This window comes from Schistocerca serialis, chromosome 1 (assembly GCF_023864345.2).
Source record: "Schistocerca serialis cubense isolate TAMUIC-IGC-003099 chromosome 1, iqSchSeri2.2, whole genome shotgun sequence".
NCBI lineage: Eukaryota > Metazoa > Arthropoda > Insecta > Orthoptera > Acrididae > Schistocerca > Schistocerca serialis.
The window spans coordinates 692,038,904-692,061,147 of record NC_064638.1 but is presented as its reverse complement, the minus strand read 5'-3'; the positions used below and the strand labels follow the sequence as shown (position 1 = coordinate 692,061,147).

The following is a 22,244-nucleotide window of genomic DNA, read 5'->3' as shown; positions in this document are numbered from 1 at the left end:
CAGGTTCTGTTCACAGCATCATGATGGTCGCATCCTTGTTTGGCGACATCGCAGTGAACGCACATTAGAAGCGTGTATTCGTCATCACCATACTGGCGTATCACCCGGCGGAATGGCGTGGGGTGCCATTGGTTACACGTCTCGGTCACTTCTTGTTCGCATTGACGGCACTTTGAACAGTGGACGTTACATTTCAGATGTGTTACGACCCGTGGCTCTATCCTTCATTCGATTCCTGCGAAACCCTACATTTCAGCAGGATAATGCACGACCGCATGTTGCAGGTCCTGTATGGGCTTTTCTGGATACAGGAAATGTTCGACTGCTGCCCTGGCCAGCACATTCTCCAGAGCCGGCAGGTGTGGTCGTGCGGTTCTAGGCGCTTCCGTCTGGAACCGCCTGACCGCTATGGTTGCAGGTTCGAAACCTGCCTCGGGCATGGATGTATGTGATGTCCTTAGGTTAGTTAGGTTTAAGTAGTTCTAAGTTCTAGGGGACTGATGACTACAGATGTTAAGTCCCATAGTGCTCAGAGCCATTTGAACCATTTTTGAACAATCTCCAGATCTTTCACCAATTGAAAACGTCTGGTGAGTGGTGGTCGAGCAGCTGGCTCGTCACAATACGCCAGTCACTACTCTTGATGAACTGTGGTATCGTGTTGAAGCTGCATGGGCAGCTGTACCTGTACATGCCATCCAAGCTCTGTTTGACTCAATGCCCAGGCGTATCAAGGCCATTATTACGGCCAGAGATAGTTGTTCTGGGTACTGATTCCTCAGGATCTATGCATCCAAATTGTGTGAGAATGTAATCACATGTCAGTTCTAGTATAATATATTTGTCCAATGAATACCCGTTTATCATCTGAATTTCTTCTTGGCGTAGCAATTTTATTGGCCAGTAGTGTATGAGGGCCTGGCAAAAGATTTCGCCTGAAGCTATGTAATCCTCATAACATAACTGTCATGCAGTTTGTTCTACACGACAGTTCTCGGCCGCACTCGGCAGGGGCAATGAAGATGCCCCTGCAGCGTTTTCGATGGGAAGTGTTTGATCACCCACAATACAGCCAGCAATTGGCCACCCCTGAGGTTCAGCTCAGCTAAAATGAAATTCTTGCTATGAAGACAATATTTTGACACAGACAACGAACTGTAGTCCAGAGTAGAAAGTTGTCGAACAACACTGGCGGCTGTCTTATATTATGAGGGAATTGAAAAGCTGGTACGACGCTACGACAGATGCATAAGTCTGTGCAGTGACTGCGTTGAGAAGTATCTGGAAGCTGTAGCTATCCATTGCAAAATAAAACGGTTTTGATTTTCACTGTGGTTTCCATTTCGCGACCTATCGTTCCTTACTTTCTGAACAGCCCTCATAGATACATTGATCAACCGAAACATTATGACCACCGACCTACTATCGATCTAAACCCGTTTAGGCGATAGCAGCGTTATCTGGCTAGGAATGACTGCCAGTCAGACACACGCACGGTGCATATAGTCCCAGTCAGCGTGCTGTCCGCGTGTAGAACTGGGAAGGCGCACGACATATCTGAGTTTGACGGGTGGCATATTGTGATGGCCTGGAGGATCGGTGCGAATATTACGGAAACTGCACGATGTTTCGGGTGCTCGAGGAGTGCTATGGTGAGTATCTTCAACAGGTGATGAAGCCAACGTTAAAACACGTACAGAAGTCGTGGGATTTGGCGGCCACCGCTCATTATAGATGTCGGACGTCGTAGGCTGGGGAGACTACTAAAGCCCTGACAGACGGCGAACTGTGACGGAACTACCACCAGACTCCAATGCTGGACAGGGTACAAGTGTGTCCCGACACACGGTGCACCCAACACTCCTAACGACGGATCTCTGCAGCCGACGACCCATGCATGTGCCAATGTTAACACCACGACATCGGCAACTACAACTGAAAATGGCATGTGACCATCCGCACTGGACGTTGCCGCATTAGAAGAGCGTTTCATGATCTGATGCATCCCGACATCTTCTTCATGATGGGAGAGCACGAATCCGTCATCTTCCAGGGGAACAGCTCCTTGGTACCTGCACTGCAGGGTGGAGACAAGCTGGCGGCGGCTCCATTATACTCTGGGGAACATTCAAGTCGCCATCTGTGGATCCCGTGGAGGTCGTGAAAGGCACTGTGATGGCCAAGGATTATCATACACTGGTTTCAGTCCACATACACCCCTTCATGACGAACCTGTTTCCCGACAGCAGTGGAATTTTTCAGTAAGATAACACTCCATGTCACAAGGCCAGGAGTATGGTGGAGTGGTTCGAGGAACACAGTGGCGAATTTCAGTTGTTCTGCTCCCCCCGCCCCCCCCCCCCCCCAATTTGCCAGATCTGAACCCAGTCGAACAAATCTGGGAGGTGACTGCACGTGTCGTCAGAGCTCATCGCTACTCTCCCCTGAATTTATGAGAATTAGGTGATTTCCGTGCTCAGATATGGTGTCTACTCAGTCCAGCGACCTACCAAGGCCTCACAGTCTCCACGCCACGACCTGTCGCCGCTTTTGATCGTGCCAAAGGTGGACATACCGGCTGTTAGGTAAGTAGTGATAATGTTCTGACTGATCAATGTATGAGTCAGCAGAGCACGGGTAGAGGGGAGATGTTATGAATAATGTTTGTATTTACGTTGGATGGAACTTACGGAGAGTGATTTAACATTATTAGATGTTTAATATTATTTTACAAAATAAACTGATTCCATAAAAAACTGCACAGCCACAAACAGCCCTATGTACTATCATCTTATGTAGCAAGTACATCAGCCAGATATGATGAAAGACTCGTCCCTGTAGACATCCGTAACGCACTGAAGATACACTAGTGGAAATGTTACAGATATATCGACGCTGGCATCAAAAACGCATCAAGAATCTTGAAAGGCCTTTCATGGAAACTAGAAATTCTATTTACCGTTTTCTGCACAGTTTACAAATGTTTTGGGCACCAGAATTAATGTCTCACCCATCTGGAACACCCGTGAACAAACTACAAATGTAAATTGTGATCATAATGTATTTCTGGAAGTATAAAGGTTTAAATATATTTTTTTGGCATCAACAATTTAAATCTAGGGACAATCACAATCCACTGGCAGTAAAACCGCGTGATTTTCTTGTCAGTCGGACCATGGCGATTAACAGTTTGAATGTTGCCACTACGCGTAAGGTAGATATAGCTACTAATCAGTGCAGCAGCTGCTTTCTATTTAGACTCCCACGAGTACCTTCTGTTACAAACAGTTTGTCTTCTGCCCAGCGATGAGCTGCAGGAGGTCTTCCTGGAAATCCTTGTTAGCTGTTTGTAGACTCATAGACTGGCATACCTAATTCCTACCTCATCAGCGTGGACACAGAAAACATCTGTTCCTGGATAAATACTGTGGAAGAGCTTAACTGCAACAAAGACTTAAGTTGGTTGGAACCTAGCTGTTTGTTGGCAGAATATTTCTGTGGGAGCTAATCATTGAAGCAGTATAGCTCTTGGGTTCCAGCGCATTTTACTTTCATTTGTGACGCCATTTGAGCAGGTCTGGCAACGGCCTTGCCGTAGCGGATACACTGGTTCCCGTGAGATCACCGAAGTTAAGCACTGTCGGGCATGGTCGGCACTTGGATGGTTGACCATCCAGGCCGCCATGCGCTGTTGCCGTTTCTCGGGGTGCACTCGGCCTCATGATGCCAATTGAGGAGCTACTCGACCGAATAGTAGCGGCTTTAGTCAAGAATACCATAATAACGACCGGGAGAGCAGTGTACTGACCCCACACCCCTCTTATCCGCATCTTCCACTGAGGATGAAACGGCGGTCGGATGGTCCCGGTAGGTGACTCGTGGCCTGAAGACGGGGCGCTTTTGTTATGTGAGCAGGTCACTGCCCTACCCATGACGTCACAAGCCAAGCCCCTTATTTATGATGTCATCATCACACGTCAGAAGCCACGCATCCTTTCAGTGACGTCACGTTGGTGGGAAATTTAAAAAAAAGTTGCAAGATGGCGCTCTCAGGAAAGTATTTTTTAATTTTTTAACACCCTTTGAAGACGAAACATGAGTCACAGTGCTTAAAAACAGAAGGTGGTGGTTGTTGTAAATCATTTTTAAATCTTTTAAGATCCTTGAAAAGTGAAACAGCCGATCAAAGTGCTTAAAAATGCAACATGGCAGTGGAGGGAACTTCTTAAAAATCATTAGCATCGATTAAGAACTAAACAATCAATCACAGTGCTGTATTTTTTACCTAAAATGAAAGAGACAATTAGTATGTAGCCCACTATATTCAATAGTATCCAATTATACACCAGTATTTCAACATCAAATATTACGTAAGATTCACCTGAAAGGGCACCATGTTCAAAAAAGTACCTGATTGGTCTGACCTCTTTTATTAAAACTTCATTAGCGCGCGCACACACACACACACACACACACACACACACACCTGAATTTTGCTATATGTTCATGTGTATTCTCTCTAACAGTATTTCCAACGTGAAAATTACGTAAGCACCTAAGACTCTGTCTCGTCAGTAAATTAACCTGTGTATTATACTTTGTGTCACTCTGTAATGGTAACTTGCATAACGCATCTAAATTATAATACTTTACAGAAGGGGATGGAAAGGAAAATTTAACTAAGAAAAAATACTCTTAATGCAGATGTTATTACAACCAATTACTAAATGCAGCTGTAGTAGTAGTAGCAGTAGTGAATATTGGACCTACATTTTTGTTACTCAATGATGCCTGCACAGAGGACACCAGCAACAGCAGCGGCAGCGTCAGTGACTTACTGTCTGACAGCAGCTATTTCGTTTTTATAGCTATTTCTTCTGCTCAGTGATCAAGTCAATACTTTTGCAACCTCCAGAGATGCCATATATCACCAAACTGACAAGGCAATACAGGTTGCTTCTCGCCCAAGGAGCAAAACATTTAGTCGGCGGTTCAGGCTTGCCGACGTCTGCCAAAGAATCATGCATGTTATATTTCACTGAGCTGAGAGTCAAATGTATTGGCGAGCCGCCCAATAAACTAAAATGCTTTATAGAAACAAGAACCATAATTTTGTCACTCATCAGTTATGATAGCCTGCAGCCATAACGTTAGTACTATGATAGTTGATTATGTCAAATAATGTAGCGTTATTAACAGCTTGCCGACTCGTCCGGGGCGGTAACCTCTGCATGTACATCTCACTTTCTTCTTAAGACAGACTGGGGATAAAAATTGAGCCCAGTTCCATGGGAACTTGATCCAAAAGCTTACATTTCAAATACTCTTCTACTAACTAGGGCAGTACTTCATACTGACGTCCGTGACGATTCCTAAACTAGCATTTACAGTCATCTTGCAAACGGCTCGTTTACAGACACGCCTTACTGGAAATTGTTTTACTTTTACTTTCGTATACTTTCATTCGTGTCAGTTTGCACTATTAATTACGATACACGCTGTGTATAGATAACATGTAATCACCGTTTACAAAGCGTAACCATTATACAGCAAACTGCCACCTATAACTTGCTATGAAGAAGTCATACCTCAGCTGAGTGGGTCGTTTATGGGGAATATCTTTTGATTGCGCCTGCAAGTAACGAAAATTGAAAACACTTGCTTGATGTTCTGCAACTATTATCTAGTTCACAACTTCGGAAGCTCCGTGAGGCTTTTGGTGGAAAAAGCTGTTACCCTTAGAAAGGCAGTAACGGCAGGAGACTGCAAAGAAATACAAAAAAACCTACAATGGATCGACGATTAGTGCAGATACTGAGAGACGACCGTGCACGTGAATAAATAAGTGTTGCACATCAATCGGTGGGATGGTCTACACAACATTACTTCATACACGCAGCTGTCATATTGCCATCTGTCTAAAACTGCCGTAAACAAAGCTATTAATCCCTGTTGCATAACCAAGTTAAGAATTTGCTTTCGATATATGTGATGAACATGGCATAGAACCTGAACAAATAATTCAAGTGTATTTCGCTTGACAAGTGACAAGTGTCACAGCTCAAATGGCGTATTTTTTTATGTTACAGGATAAGAAAATAGTGTCACTTTTATTTTATGGGTATTATACTGTAATTTATCGTATTACTAAATCTCTGTATCATTAAATTTTGTTGTGGCGACACTGAAAAATGGCTTCCTAATATGTGACAGTGTATGCACTCTCGAAAATGAATTTGGAGTTATGACATGCAGCAAATTTGCGATTTATCACACTCTGAAATATTTTTCCGGGATGAAATCCTTCCGTTTTTATTTTCTGATGCGACGTTCTTCATCCTCGTTCACATGCAAAATGAAATATTGTTCATACACAATCATTCTCCACGTCATAGGTACTACTGGTACAGCTTCCTATTGTAAGTAGTTTTGAATAAGATTTGTGAGTTAGAGATCTGTGTAATCACAAGAAATCACTTGTATTATCATATATAAATCTCACATGTAGTTGAAAACTGCTTGAAATATATGTAAAGTAACGGATTGACTGGCAGCACACTCCAAAAGCTATCTAGACAGCACTTGTTTTGCAAGTTTATAGCCAGGCAGTCACATACGTTGGCCATATGGTTTTAACGATTTGCAACAATTTTCCTAGATGTTTAACAACACATATAGCTTCTTGTATTTGTTTGATAACAATAATTAGAGCTTGGTGGTACTTATGCATGGAAACTATTTTTTCTCTTTTGACACATTTCGATTCTCATCGTTGCTGTTACCAATAAACAAATGTGAAAAATAAAGACATGAAATTTTATAGTTTATCTCCTACAACAAAAAGTAAACAAACAGCGTTTACAAAGGTCATGTAACAATCCTAGTTCGATGTCGGCGGCATGCCCAGGACACTAAGATCGCTCTATAGATATTGCTAGTGCGTGATCACAGTGGACACTACTAATTTGCTATATCAGCACTGCAGCATCACTACCCAGCCTTCAGTGAAAGTCGTAAGAATTTGTAAGAAACCCCCACGGTGCACTGTGTTAGCTACCGCTGTCCAGTGAGCACAGTGACTGACTTGAAGATTACAGCAGCTGATACACAAAAGCATTGCGAGGCAGGTTAGCTGCGCTCTGTAAAACGTACACCACGCAGTGATAACAGCCGGAGAGGGTAGGACAGTGTAAGCACACCAGGGCTAGAACCATGTTATGAGCTACGTGAATGGGTGCTGGGAAATAGTGCAATATATGCACCACAGAGCAGGTATGATTAATTGTGAATTTAGGGACAGATTCATTCGAATTCCAGCAGTACTAAAACGACTCCAGGGACACCCCAGACAACAAAATGGGTATCACCAGCTGCAGCGACGTGTTCGAGACCAGGTTTCAGCAGCCGCCCCTCGCACTAAGCCCACCCTGTGCCGAAGTGCAGCAGACCTGCGTCTGCGCCAGCCGACACCGGCTTTCTGCAGGGAGACAGTGGGCCTTGTCCCTTACATGGTAGGCTTCCCTGTCATTGCAGAAGAAGTGAGCCACAGCAGAGGTGGCTGTGAATGGGCGTTCAACCAGATGGTAGATGGCAGTGCGCCACTGACGTCAGGGCCTTGATGTGCTCATAGGCAGCCAATTTGTTGCCCAGCCTCATTCCAGCATTGCAGGCTGCACATACTGTCCCACTGGGCAGAGGCCAGCCATCTGCTGACCATTGCCAGTCCATTGCGCCTGAGTCCTTCACATTCTCGGTATAGAAATGTCCCACCACTCCGCCCCCCCCCCAGCCCCCCCACCATGGGCCACAACAGAGTGGTGACAGAGGTCGTACCCTCCCTCAACAGAGAGGGAGTCAGTAGCTCAGACGTCGCCTCCAGTGGACAGCAGAGGGTGTGCCACGTCTGCTGTGAAACATACGAGATCCGACTACAGTATCTTCAATGTCGGTAGAGTGAAACTGTTATTTCTGTTCTCTGGCAGATATGAGGTCAATATTAAGAGTTCTCGTAACAGCAACGTTACCTCTGTGAAGTCAGATGAACTGGCGGATGAATCCCAATTAAGTGTCAACTGTAAGGATTAATGATCAGAACCTGTATGACGTCCAAAGTGTCACTGACTTGAGCAGAGTTATCGTAACCGCAAAGTTATTTCTGTGAGGCCAGAACAACTGGCGGATGACTCCCAATTTAGTGTCAACTGTAAGGATTAATGATCAGAACCTGTATGACGTCCAAAGTGTCACTGACTTGAGCAGAGTTATCGTAACAGCAAAGTTATTTCTGTGAGAACAGAAGAACTGGCGGAGGACTCCCAATTTACTGTCAACTGTAAGAATTAATGATTAGAACCTGTATGACGTCCATAGTGTCAGTGACTTGAGCAGAGTTATCGTAACAGCAAAGTTACTTCTGTGAGGCCAGAAGAACTGGTGGAGGACTCCCAATTTAGTGTCAACTGTAAGGATTAATGATCAGAACCTGTATGACGTCCATAGTGTCACTGACTTGAGCAGACTTATCGTAACAGCAAAGTTACTTCTGTGAGGCCAGAAGAACTGGTGGATGACTCCCAATTTAGTGTCAACTGTAAGGATTAATGATCAGAACCTGTATGACGTCCAAAGTGTCACTGACTTGAGCAGAGTTATCGTAACAGGAAAGTTACTTCTGTGACGCCAGAAGAACTGGCGGATGACTCCCAATTTAGTGTCAACTGTAAGGATTTATGATCAGAACCTGTATAACGTCCATAGTGTCACTGACTTGAGCAGAGTTATCGTAACAGCAAAGTTACTTCTGTGAGGCCAGAAGAACTGGCGGATGACTACCAATTTAGTGTCAAATGTAAGGTTTAATGATCAGAACCTGTATGACGTCCATAGTGTCACTGACTTGAGCAGAGTTATCGTAACAGCAAAGTTACTTCTGTGAGCCCAGAAGAACTGGCGGATGACTCCCAATTTAGTGTCAACTGTAAGGATTAATGATCAGAACCTGTATGACGTCCATGGTGTCACTGACTTGAGCAGAGTTATCGTAACAGCAAAGTTACTGCTGTGAGGCCAGAAGAACTGGCGGATGACTCCCAATTTAGTGTCAACTGTAAGGATTAATGATCAGAACCTGTATGACGTCCATGGTGTCACTGACTTGAGCAGAGTTATCGTAACAGCAAAGTTACTTCTGTGAGGCCAGAGGAACTGGCGGATGACTCCCAATTTAGTGTCAACTGTAAGGATTAATGATCAGAACCTGTATGACGTCCATAGTGTCAGTGACTTGAGCAGAGTTATCGTAACAGCAAAATTACTTCTGTGAGGCCAGAAGAACTGGCGGATGACTCCCAATTTAGTGTCAACTGTAAGGATTTATGATCAGAACCTGTATAACGTCCATAGTGTCACTGACTTGAGCAGAGTTATCGTAACAGCAAAGTTACTTCTGTGAGGCCAGAAGAACTGGCGCATGACTCCCGATTTAGTGTCAACTGTAAGTATTAATGATCTGAACCTGTATGACGTCCATAGTGTCACGGACTTGAGCAAAGTTATCGTAACAGCAAAGTTACTTCTGTGAGGCCAGAAGAACTGGCGGATGACTACCAATTTAGTGTCAAATGTAAGGTTTAATGATCAGAACCTGTTTGACGTCCATAGTGTCACTGACTTGAGCAGAGTTATCGTAACAGCAAAGTTACTTCTGTGAGGCCAGAAGAACTGGCGGATGACTCCCAATTTAGTGTCAACTGTAAGGATTAATGATCAGAACCTGTATGACGTCCATGGTGTCACTAACTTGAGCAGAGTTATCGTAACAGCAAAGTTACTTCTGTGAGGCCAGAAGAACTGGCGGATGACTCCCAATTTAGTGTCAACTGTAAGGATTAATGATCAGAACCTGTATGACGTCCATAGTGTCACTGACTTGAGCAGAGTTATCGTAACAGCAAAGTTACTTCTGTGAGGCCAGAAGAACTGGCGGATGACTCCCAATTTAGTGTCAACTGTAAGGATTAATGATCAGAACCTGTATGACGTCCATAGTGTCACTGACTTGAGCAGAGTTATCGTAACAGCAAAGTTACTTCTGTGAGGCCAGAGGAACTGATGGATGACTCCCAATTTAGTGTCAACTGTAAGGATTAATGATCAGAACCTGTATGACGTCCATAGTGTCACTGACTTGAGCAGAGTTATCGTAACAGCAAATATACTTCTGTGAGGCCAGAGGAACTGATGGGTGACTCCCAATTTAGTGTCAACTGTAAGGATTAATGATCAGAACCTGAATGACGTCCATGGTGTCACTAACTTGAGCAGAGTTATCGTAACAGCAAAGTTACTTCTGTGAGGCCAGAAGAACTGGTGGAGGACTCCCAATTTAGTGTCAACTGTAAGGATTAATGATCAGAACCTGTATGACGTCCATAGTGTCACTGACTTGAGCAGAGTTATCGTAACAGCAAAGTTACTTCTGTGAGGCCAGAAGAACCGGCGGATGACTCCCAATTTAGTGTCAACTGTAAGGATTAATGATCAGAACCTGTACGACGTCCATGGTGTCACTAACTTGAGCAGAGTTACTTCTGTGTGGCCAGAAGAACTGGCGGATGACTCCCAATTTAGTGTCAACTGTAAGGATTAATGATCAGAACCTGTACGACGTCCATAGTGTCACTGACTTGGGCAGAGTTATCGTAACAGCAAAGTTACTTCTGTGAGGCCAGAAGAACTGGTGGATGACTCCCAATTTAGTATTAACTGTAAGGATTAATGATCAGGACCTGTATGACGTCCATAGTGTCACGGACTTGGGCAGTCTGTTCCTTGTGCTGAGTCTGTGGTAGTTACGTGCTTTATGGGACATGTTTGTCCCCTTATCGCAGGACGATGCAGGGAGTCCAGAGGCCACATGATTAGACATAAGGAATAAATACGGTGGTGTTGTCGATTAAGGATTGTTCTGTTCTTGCTATTGTTGGATTTGTAAAATATGAGTATGGGTTGGGGAAGGGCAACACCAGGAATACAAAGTGTCGCAGGTCCAAAAGCTGTGCAATCGTTATTGAATGAAGTAGCACGGTTAAGAGCAGAAAATACATTTGCGAATAATGAACTGACAACGAGAAATGTGAAGGCAGGACCGTTAAGATCACAAAGTCTAGGAGTAGAGCCAGCTCCTGCGAACCTTTTACTCATTTTTCTGACAGCTCATCTGAGAATGTGTTCTCGTTTGTGGAGGATCTCCTGTGATTTGCTGAGATATGGTGTTGATCGCAGAAGCAATTGTTGCAAATAGCGAGATTACACTTTTCAGGAGAAGAAAAGTTCTTTACATACTGCACTGTGGCACTAAACGAGAGAGAGACTTTCAGGGAGTTGAAATAAGGATTATTGCAAAGGTATAAAAACATTATAGTACACAGTTCTTCCATGGACAGTTAAGAGGTCTATACAGCCTTACAGGGGTTTTCAGTCCGGATTAGAAAAACTAATGCGTGTGCATATGAATTGATGCAGCATGATGAGGTGAACAAGATGTTGTTACAGGAAGCCTAGCAAAGGGCACTCGGTGCTTTCCTGAGGGGTTTAGCCCCAGAGATATCTAGGGTGGTGCAGACTAGGGCGCCTAGAGTTCTCTATTCAGCAGTCAGGCTAGCGATGGAATATGAAGAAACTGACTTGGCATCAGGAGTAAGAGATACAGGAAATACATTTGCAGCGAATGTAAAATATTTCAATTGTAAGTGTATGGGACGTGTGCAGAGTCAGTGCTGTCGGCTACTGAAGAACGGGGGTGGTATGAACCATCAGCAGTATAATGAGAATAATAATAGGGGTTGTCTAGGTGGAAATAAGCACTCGTTAAACTCTAAAGGAAACCCAAGAACCGCCGAAAGGTGTTCTCAGTAAAAACGACCGCAGGAAATACGAATGCAGAGGGAGACTGTGCTGTCGTTGGTATAGTAGGGAAGGAAAGGTGAAAGTTTGTGTTGGATACAGTGGCACATGTATCAGTGAATTTGACAGATTTAGTTGGTAGGAAGCAATGGGGCACATCACATTATAATTTGTTTGGGACAGGGAATAACGATGTATGGCTATTGAGATCGATAATGATGAATTTTCAATTGGAGGCAAACAAGTTTCGGCAGTGTGTACAAATGATTAGACTTTCTGTATCAGGATCATGCCATAAACGGCCTTCGACGACATGTAGAATTTAGTCGGAAGACATTCCGGCTAGAGGAAGCTTTTGGCAATGTTGATCAGTCACATGGACTGTGTGTCGTAGCAGGCCATCCACTTGAACTGCAAGCTTTACATTAAAGCTTAATTCGCTTGATAGTGTTTTTATTGGCACAAGGAAGTCGTTCTGGGTGAGCGTCGTGCCTGTCTTACAAGTTAGTATGTTATGTAACGCGGAACCGCTGGAGGGCAGTGATGTACTGGATGCAGCATGCTGTCAAATGAGACAAAGTGTTGTACTTGTACAAGAAAAGGACTATTACGATGTGGCCCTGCAGTCACGTTGCAACCAGGAAGGCGAGCGAAGGCTGAGGGTGAGTTGCCCAGTACACACACAGAGACGTCAGTGAGGCAGCGTTACCTGCAAATACATTGCTATCAAATAGACTTCACAAAGTTTTTAGCTTCTTCAGAACTACAGAGCGGCCGGGTGTGGGACACACATGCCGCAAAGGAAAGCTGATGTCTCATCAGCGTGTCGTGACGTTCCTACTGCAAATCACTGACAACGATGAGCGTGGAGTGGGCATTGGCAGCAGGCAAAGCAGCTGTGGCCCACCTGAGGCAGTCTGGTGACCCCTCTCCGCTCCTACCACAGCATTCTCGATGATCACCATGTGCTGGGCTCAGGTGGAGTCTGCTGACAGTGGGCCAGGATTCTGGTTGTCATGCAAAGAGATCTCCCTCAAACACTGTGTACTGACAAAGACTCGGTCGCAGGTTCGAATCCTGCCTCGGGCATGGATGTGTGTGAGGTCCTTAGGTTAGTTAGGTTTAAGTAGTTCTAAGTTCTAGGGGACTAATGACCTCAGATGTCAAGTCCCATACTGCTCAGAGCCATTTGAACAATTTGACAAAGACTCCAGCAGATGTTCATGAGTCAGTAAGGAGGCCGCACAAATGCACTTCAGCTGGTTGATTTGAAGAAGACAACTTGCAGATAATCTGCAATGACCCAGTGAAGTAGGAGGGCTGGGCGTCTGTCGGTCTTATCATCTGTGATGATCCTCTAGGCAGTTGTGGCAGTCCACAGCTTTGGCATGCGTCAGGTCTGGCTGTGCTGCTGTTGAAGTCAGCTAGCAGGTAGCAGGTTGAGCAGCCAATGTGTGGACTGCCGATGAGTTCTTGGTAGTGCGCTATCTCGTAAAAACAATAGAATACTATTATGCATTGTTTGCGTTCACTTTGTGTTACAGTCACAGGCGCTGTGTAGTGAAAACGATTATCTGTAATTATGTGTTACTTTATCCCACCGTTCTTCCTCAGTTCCTGTTTCAGTGCTGTTTAGGTTCTAGATGACTGAATTCTTAAATTTGTCTTTAACCAAATACAATAAACCTCATTATTTGAGGTATTTCAGTTAACTTAAAACTTCTGATGTGGAAGACCACGCAACTCACAACAAAATAATCATATGTCAATAAACGGTTATTTCTTTGTTGACCACTGAAAATGCCTGAAACGATTAGGGGAACATACTTGGTTAAAAACAATAATAATAATTCAGTTGAAAAGACGCGCAAGAGCTATCATTATCCATAATACGAACAGACCATCTAAAGCTTTCTTATGTTGTGTACTGCATCTTGTTATTTTATTGTGGCGCTTGTGTGATGTGTGTTTAGGAAAAAATGTTGTAGACGTCGTTAGCCACCATCAGACTCTTGTAATTGTAAGAACGACAGTTACTGATAGTCTTAAAATTTGAGTTAGCTAAGCATGTAGAGTAAGCTTCTGAACTAACTAACAAATACGTCAAAAATTAGCTCACTTCTGTATTATTTTTCGAAATTAATCTAGTATTCAGACCACGCAAAGTAGACAGTACTCGGATCTCTTCAGCTACGTATTCTTGAATATCATATACATTACCTCTTCCATTTGTACCTATGCTTAGCTGTCGCCAAAACGGACTACCATTTACGTGCTGCTTCACATAGCAGTTATAAGTTACAGTTATTTGCGAGCATACAAGAAAGAAAATACTCATTGTTTCATTACAACGCGACTTCTTCTTACTTCACCATATCAGACCTGAATTTTTTCTGCAGGAAGGAAAATTTTTCTTTATGCTCTAATGCTCATAGGTGATTTTTTAATGATTTTAAAAGCATGTATTTACAAATATACGTATCCGTTTTCAATACATACTTTGACTATTTGGCTTCTTTTTATGTAGTAATATAAATAATTTTGAAATATTTGCTGCTGTAATAAGTAAACTGATAATTCAATAATTACCATGCAAAATAACAATAATAATATTCAGTTATACAGTGGAGTATAACTAACCCACATCTTTCGTGACTTCTGGCGGTCACAAGCCGCTGCGCACTGTTACATTCACTTGCTGACATTTTTATTGTGATGCTCAACAGGTAGGAGAACTTGTGCATGATGAAAGGGTTGAAGATTCACAGATGCGCACGTGAGGTTTCCATTGAGGAGAAGTGTTTCTGTTACAGCTAATATACACAATTGTAGCCAGACGGTTTAAAACGAATAATGAATTGCGTTCCACTCTTTCTGCACTAGCACTTCCCTTTTGGTTTGTAAGTACAGATCTCACTGAACGTTGTGTAAAGAGGTCTAAACCATTCAGAGACGTTAGAATTGTATCTCGTCAGTACAACCGTGTCTAGCTTTACTAAAGGGGAAACTTAGACAAGTAGTATTTGATACACTCCTGGAAATGGAAAAAAGAACACATTGACACCGGTGTGTCAGACCCACCATACTTGCTCCGGACACTGAGAGAGGGCTGTACAAGCAATGATCACACGCACGGCACAGCGGACACACCAGGAACCGCGGTGTTGGCCGTCGAATGGCGCTAGCTGCGCAGCATTTGTGCACCGCCGCCGTCAGTGTCAGCCAGTTTGCCGTGGCATACGGAGCTCCATCGCAGTCTTTAACACTGGTAGCATGCCGCGACAGCGTGGACGTGAACCGTATGTGCAGTTGACGGACTTTGAGCGAGGCCGTATAGTGGGCATGCGGGAGGCCGGGTGGACGTACCGCCGAATTGCTCAACACGTGGGGCGTGAGGTCTCCACAGTACATCGATGTTGTCGCCAGTGGTCGGCGGAAGGTGCACGTGCCCGTCGACCTGGGACCGGACCGCAGCGACGCACGGATGCACGCCAAGACCGTAGGATCCTACGCAGTACCGTAGGGGACCGCACCGCCAATTCCCAGCAAATTAGGGACACTGTTGCTCCTGGGGTAACGGCGAGGACCATTCGCAACCGTCTCCATGAAGCTGGGCTACGGTCCCGCACACCGTTAGGCCGTCTTCCGCTCACGCCCCAACATCGTGCAGCCCGCCTCCAGTGGTGTCGCGACAGGCGTGAATGGAGGGACGAATGGAGACGTGTCGTCTTCAGCGATGAGAGTCGCTTCTGCCTTGGTGCCAATGATGGTCGTATGCGTGTTTGGCGCCGTGCAGGTGAGCGCCACAATCAGGACTGCATACGACCGAGGCACACAGGGCCAACAACCGGCATCATGGTGTGGGGAGCGATCTCCTACACTGGCCGTACACCACTGGTGATCGTCGAGGGGACACTGAATAGTGCACGGTACATCCAAACCGTCATCGAACCAATCGTTCTACCATTCCTAGACCGGCAAGGGAACTTGCTGTTCCAACAGGACAATGCACGTCCGCATGTATCCCGTGCCACCCAACGTTCTCTAGAAGGTGTAAGTCAACTACCCTGGCCAGCAAGATCTCCGGATCTGTCCCCCATTGAGCATGTTTGGGACTGGATGAAGCGTCGTCTCACGCGGTCTGCACGTCCAGCACGAACGCTGGTCCAACTGAGGCGCCAGGTGGAAATGGCATGGCAAGCCGTTCCACAGGACTACATCCAGCATCCCTACGATCGTCTCCATGGGAGAATAGCAGCCTGCATTGCTGTGAAAGGTGGATATACACTGTACTAGTGCCGACATTGTGCATGCTCTGTTGCCTGTGTCTATGTGCCTGTGGTTCTGTCAGTGTGATCATGTGATGTATCTGACCCCAGGAATGTGTCAATAAAGTTTCCCCTTCCTGGGACAATGAATTCACGGTGTTCTTATTTCAATTTCCAGGAGTGTAGCTTTTGACACTGCCGTCTTCGAAATCACCAATAATATTCAAAGAAAAGTTTCTGAAGTTAAATTTTCACGTAATTTGTAACAGGTAGAGTCCAATAAAAAATCCTATAAATATGCTCTCTAAAAATGTTGCCATAATTTTTACTGTCTTTCATTTGTTTCATTATTGAAGTTAAATAATGTCTTGAGCATGCTGTTTGAATTGTGTTTTTTATATCTAATAATTCAGTTACAGAAGAACAATCATTTTCTCTGTTTAATTTCATGTACTGTTCCTAATGTCGGTGCATTTCTAGTAGACTTCGTTATGATGGTTGTGACATTATCAAAAGGAGTTCTTTTTGATTTATCAGCATCAGACTGGAGTTCACAACAAGAATACGAGTGAATCTAATATCGGGTCCTGTGGTGTGCCGTTAGTGATTTGTACCTGTTCGGCAGTTGAATCCTTACCTAAAGTGATGGAGCTGCCTAACATGATTTTCTACTTCCTATTACTTAATTATGGAGTAAAGAAACCATGAAATAATTCTTCAGTATCGGAAATTTCACTCTCACCATATAAATGATGTTTTATCCAGCCAGATACCTTAGACAATAGAGAACTTCCAATTGGTGACATTTCATCTTTTGAATATTTGGTTTTGTGTTCGTTGAATTGCTAGAATGCACGTACAGGAGAAATGCCCTTCTGAAATAAAAGTTACCTGTTACTCAGAATCTAATTGTTAAAGCTGTACTTAATTGTTATTGAGTACATTACTTTTTCAAAAATTTCAAAGAAAATAATCAATGATCTGTAGGAGCTGCCTTACCTCCAGTATACAGAGATCTAACAGTGTCATACTTTAAATTTTCTGGAAACATAGCCTCTGACAATGATACGTAATGTGTACTACTGAGTATAACAGATACGCCAGATTAATCTGTTTTAATATTTTATTTGAAAAATTACGAATCTTTGCTTTTAAGAAAGCACTTTAGAAGTTGGGCAGACATAAAAACGAATACATCAGTTTTTTACGTTGCAAGTGTTCCAAAATATTGGAAATATTCACTACATTCGTGCTGTCGTGAATTAGTCTGCCACTGCCTACAATAGCTGAGTCATTCTGTTCCTTTGAAAGCATAATCATTCCCTACCTTTTGCGTAGGCACGTAGTATGGCAGTATGTGTCGCGATTTTGTTTGTACACGTTGCACATAAACGTAATTCAACTGTTACTCTGGTTTGTGACATAGTTTTCCTTACGCTGTTATTCAGAGTAACCATGTAGTGTGTCTTTAGTTCAAATGAATCTACTAAAACGCAGTGTAGAAACAAAAATATATTTTTAACATTTTATTGACAGCAGAAATAAATCTAAACGTGATGTTTTTTGACGACGATCTTCTTTAAGGGGGTCTGTAAACTCTTACCACTGAGAGAAACATTGAGCGCAGTATGATACTCCTATTGGAAGATCAGTAAATATAATGTACATACAGCTCACGAGATGGGTACATCAGACGCACGAATACGACACATATTAAACCAAAATTCGCTATGAGGGAGTTTTATGGTAAATATGTGACAAATTTGTTGACTGTTGAGCAAAATCAATTGCGAAAATTAATTTCGCAGAAAAGAAAAACTCAGATGATATGTTACTGCGAATAAGACAGGGTCACCACCTGACGCCGGAGATGCAACAACAGTCAGAGCCTTGGGTATAAATGAGGTCGGTTATACCTGCTGGATAGGTTTTGGCCAGTGTTTACCGGGGTACTTTTTATTGATTATCGTGCATAATAATTTACGAATAATATGCAAATGTCCTGGACTAAGTTTTGGCGAAGGCGAAAGATTTATAGTACACAAGAAAAAAGCCGTATTTCACGCCCACAAGAAATCTTCCCACAAAAGTGAGAATAATGAGGGATTTGAACAATACATCGTTAGAAGAACCAACGTATTCACCATATTTGGCACCCTTTCATTTCTGTCTGTACCCACATATGACTGAATAAATCTTGGACGAAGTACATTACCCAGAATATTGTACTTAACTAACGGGTTCCTAGGCCCACAACTTCTCATTCTGCCTTTTCACATTGTTGTAGATTACAAGAAGTCTGCATGTGATAGAGAGAGAACGCGCATGCGCGACATGAACCGAGCCTTCGACCTGCTACGGGAGCGACTGCCAACGTGCAAGCCGCAGGGCAAGAAACTCTCCAAGATAGAATCCCTCAGGTACGTGGCAGCAAGCACACAATGCAGCGTCAACACGTGAGTTTGTTGGATAAAATATTTTTAGGTATTAGATCCCGCCCGGATAGCCGCACGCGTTAGCATCCACTTCCGGGATTCAGGGAGTCACGCCGGCCCCGGATCGAATCCGAACGGCCCATTAACGACGAGAGGCGGCGTGCCGGTCAGCCTGGACGTGGGTCTTAGGTGGTTTCCCACATTCGTCTAGGTGAATATCTGGCTGGTACCCACGTCCCGCCTCAGTTACATTTTAAAAGCATCCGCACAGTTTCACATCAGATAACACTAGACGCAGAGTTGGAGTAAACAAACTCCGTCCCAGAGGAGGAGGTGGCGGGTGGAGGGGTGGTGGGGAGGGGGTGGGAGGAGAAGGAGTGGTGAGAGTTAGTTAGTTAGTTAGTTACGTGTTCCAATGATCAATAGCACGGAAAACCGTTATGATGTGGAACATGTCAAATGTACAAGAAACGCGCACAGGAAACAAATTTTTTTTCTTTTTCTTTTTTTTTACATTATAGTGTTATACCTAAATATTTCTATTATCTATCCCATTCCCTTAAATGGCACAAAATGCATATATTATATCTCCAGATTTATTTACTCATATTCAAGAATTCATCTATGGCATAGAAGGAACTGTCAAGGAGGTATGATTTCAATTTTTTTTTGAAACTATTACTGCTGTCTGTCAGACGTTTTATATCATCTGGTAATTTACCAAAAAGTTTTATAGCAGCATATTTTACCCCCTTCTGTGCCAAAGATAGGTTAAGTAAAGGATAGTGTACCTCTTTCTTTTTTCTAGTATTGTAATCATGAATGTCGCTGTTGATTTTAAACTGGTCCATATTGTTGAAAAAAAATTTCATTACTGAGTAAATGTACTATGAATCAGTTGTAAGAATTCCTAACCTTTTGAAGACATGCCTACAAGATGTGCGACTGTGAACCCCACACATTATTCTAACTACTTTCTTTTGAGCAGTGAATACCTTTTGCCTAAGTGTTGAGTTGCCCCAGAATATTATTCCGTATGACATCAGAGAGTGGAAGTATGCAAAGTATGTTAACTTACTAATTTCTACATCCTCAAAATTGGCAATTATTCTGATTGCAATAGTTGCTGAACCTAGTCGCTTTAGGAGATCCAAAATATGACTTTTCCTATTAAGATTCTCATCTATATGTACACCCAAAAACTTAGTATGCTCTACTGTGGCTACTGACTTCTTTTGATGTGTTATGTTTATTGAAGGAATTATACTGTTTGCAGCAGAAAATTGGATGTACTGTGTTTTTTTTTTTTTCAAAGTTCATAGCAAGCTCATTCGCAGAAAACCAATTAATAATTTTTCCAAAGACCTTATTTGTATCATTTTCTATTGGACTGTCTTTTACTGGATTAATAATTATGCTTGTATCATCAGCAAACAGTGTCAGTTCAGCATCTTGTTTCACGTAAGAAGGGAGGTCATTCACATATATCAAGAAGAGGAGGGGGACCCATTATCGAACCTTGTGGAACACCTAATGTAATTTCACCCCTGTTAGATGAAGTGGCAAACTCATTTGAATCAGTTGAAGCTTATAAAGAGACTTTTTGCTTCCTGTTCTGTAGATATGACTTAAACCACTCATATGCTGTTCCATTTATACCATAGAATTGTAATTTCTCTAACATAATGTCATGGTTCACACAATCAAATCCTTTGGATAAGTCACAGAATATTCCTACTGGTGACATTTTACTATTTAAAGACTCTATTATGTGGACAGTGAAATTTTATATTGCTGTCTCAGTGGAACAGCATTTCTGAAAATCGAACTGTGATTTACTAAGTATCCCATTACTGTTGAGATGGCTAACCACTCTTGAGTACATTACTTTCTCAAAGATTTTAGAAAATTCTGTAAGCATGGATACTGTCCGGTAATTATTGACATCTGTGGTCCCCCTTTTTGTAGCGAGGCCTGACAATGGCATTTTTAACCTGTCTGGAAAAATACCCTGAGTCAGTGATGCATTACATATGTGACTCAAAACATCAGCTGTAACTGCTCCACATCTTTTAATAACTTTTTAGAGATGTTATCTACTCCAACAGAACATTTATTTTTCAAAGATTTAATAATTTTCCTTAGTTCACAAGATGTTGTTAGATGAAACTTAATCTGACTAAAATTTTTCAAAACTGACTCTTCTATTTACTGCCTGGCTTTTTCTTTTGAACTATTCTCACCAATTTTTTCTCCTACACTTAAAAAATGATTGTTAAATACATTGGCTACCTGTGTATTGTTGGTTAAGATGGTCTCATTCTCTTTAACAGTAATACTACCTACCCCAGTGGTTACTTTTCCTGTTTCTCTTCTAACAACATTCCATACTGATTTGATTTTATTGCTGGAGATGTTAATTTCTTCTCTTACATACATATTTCTTGATTTCCTTAAACTTTTCTCAGTATGTTACATTAATTTTTATAGTGTGAAACTACTTCTGGATTTTTACTAGTTCTTGCTGTCTCATACACTTTTCTTTTTATTTTTGAAGACACTTTAGTACCTGTAATAATCCAAAGTTTATTTGAAGAGTTTGTGGTGTAACATTTAGTAATTTTCTTTGGAAATCAGCGTTCAAAAAGGGATATAAATTTATCAAGAAATATGCTACATTTATCATTAGCATTTGACTCGTTATATACATCTACCCAGTTTACATTTCCTAAACTTTCTCTGAAGTGATCTATAGATACCGGGTTGAGCACCCTCACAGTTTTACTTAATGGTTTCTGAAGTGTACGCCCTGTTAGGTTTTGTAAGTTAATCAGTTGTGCCTCATGGTCAGATAATCCATTTACCACAGGGAAAGCATGTGCCTGTTCTACATCCTCTTGCTGTACAAATACATTATCTATTAGAGTACTACTGTCCTAAGCTATACGTGTAGGGAAATTGATCACTGACTCTAAGTTATATGTTGTTAACAAAACTTCTAGTTCACTTTTCCTATCAGAATTGCTTAGAAAGTTAATACTGAAATCACCACAGATTCATAACTTCTTCTTTTTGCCTGACAGACAGCATAATAGAGAGTCAAACTTTTTAATGAATAGCTCCCAATCTCCTAGTGGAGACCTGTACACTGTTGCTAATATCAACACAACATTATCTAGCTGAAGTTCACATGCACAAACCTCAAAGTGCTGATCAACATAAAATTTGCTTACTTCGACAGTTCTGTATTTATACCCTTGTTTTATGAAAATGGCAACTCCTCGATTATCCATACTAGATCTACAAGTGAAGATGCTAAATTACACCCATTTATACTGACATTTTCCATCCCCACAGTTACATGGGCTCAGACAGACAAAGTATATCAATCTCATTCTTATATTTGATATCATCTAAACACATTATCAGCTCATCTACTTTATATTTTATTCCCCAAATATTTTGGTGAAGTAAGTTGATACTACCCTTAGCTTTATCCCTATTTGCTGTGCATGAAGTTTCTTTTCTTCTATTGTCCTTGGTTGTTGTCTGTCTGGAATTTGGCTTTAACCTAAAAAACCTGTCTGCCTGGTCCCAATGACCACAGGAATCACCCCTTGTGTGACTGTGGCCCACC

The 22,244-nt window shown here is 42.5% G+C and overlaps 1 protein-coding gene across 2 annotated transcripts in view; it reads left to right on the top strand.

Moving 5' to 3' along the window:
- Nucleotides 1–22,244, top strand: part of LOC126480738 (mesoderm posterior protein 1) — a 99,651-nt gene that overhangs the window by 59,771 nt on the left and 17,636 nt on the right. For both annotated transcript variants that reach the window (XM_050104021.1, XM_050104012.1), the window contains exon 3: nucleotides 18,460–18,592. In XM_050104021.1, coding sequence (XP_049959978.1) covers nucleotides 18,460–18,592 — 133 coding nt within the window. The remainder of the gene's footprint in view (nucleotides 1–18,459; nucleotides 18,593–22,244) is intronic.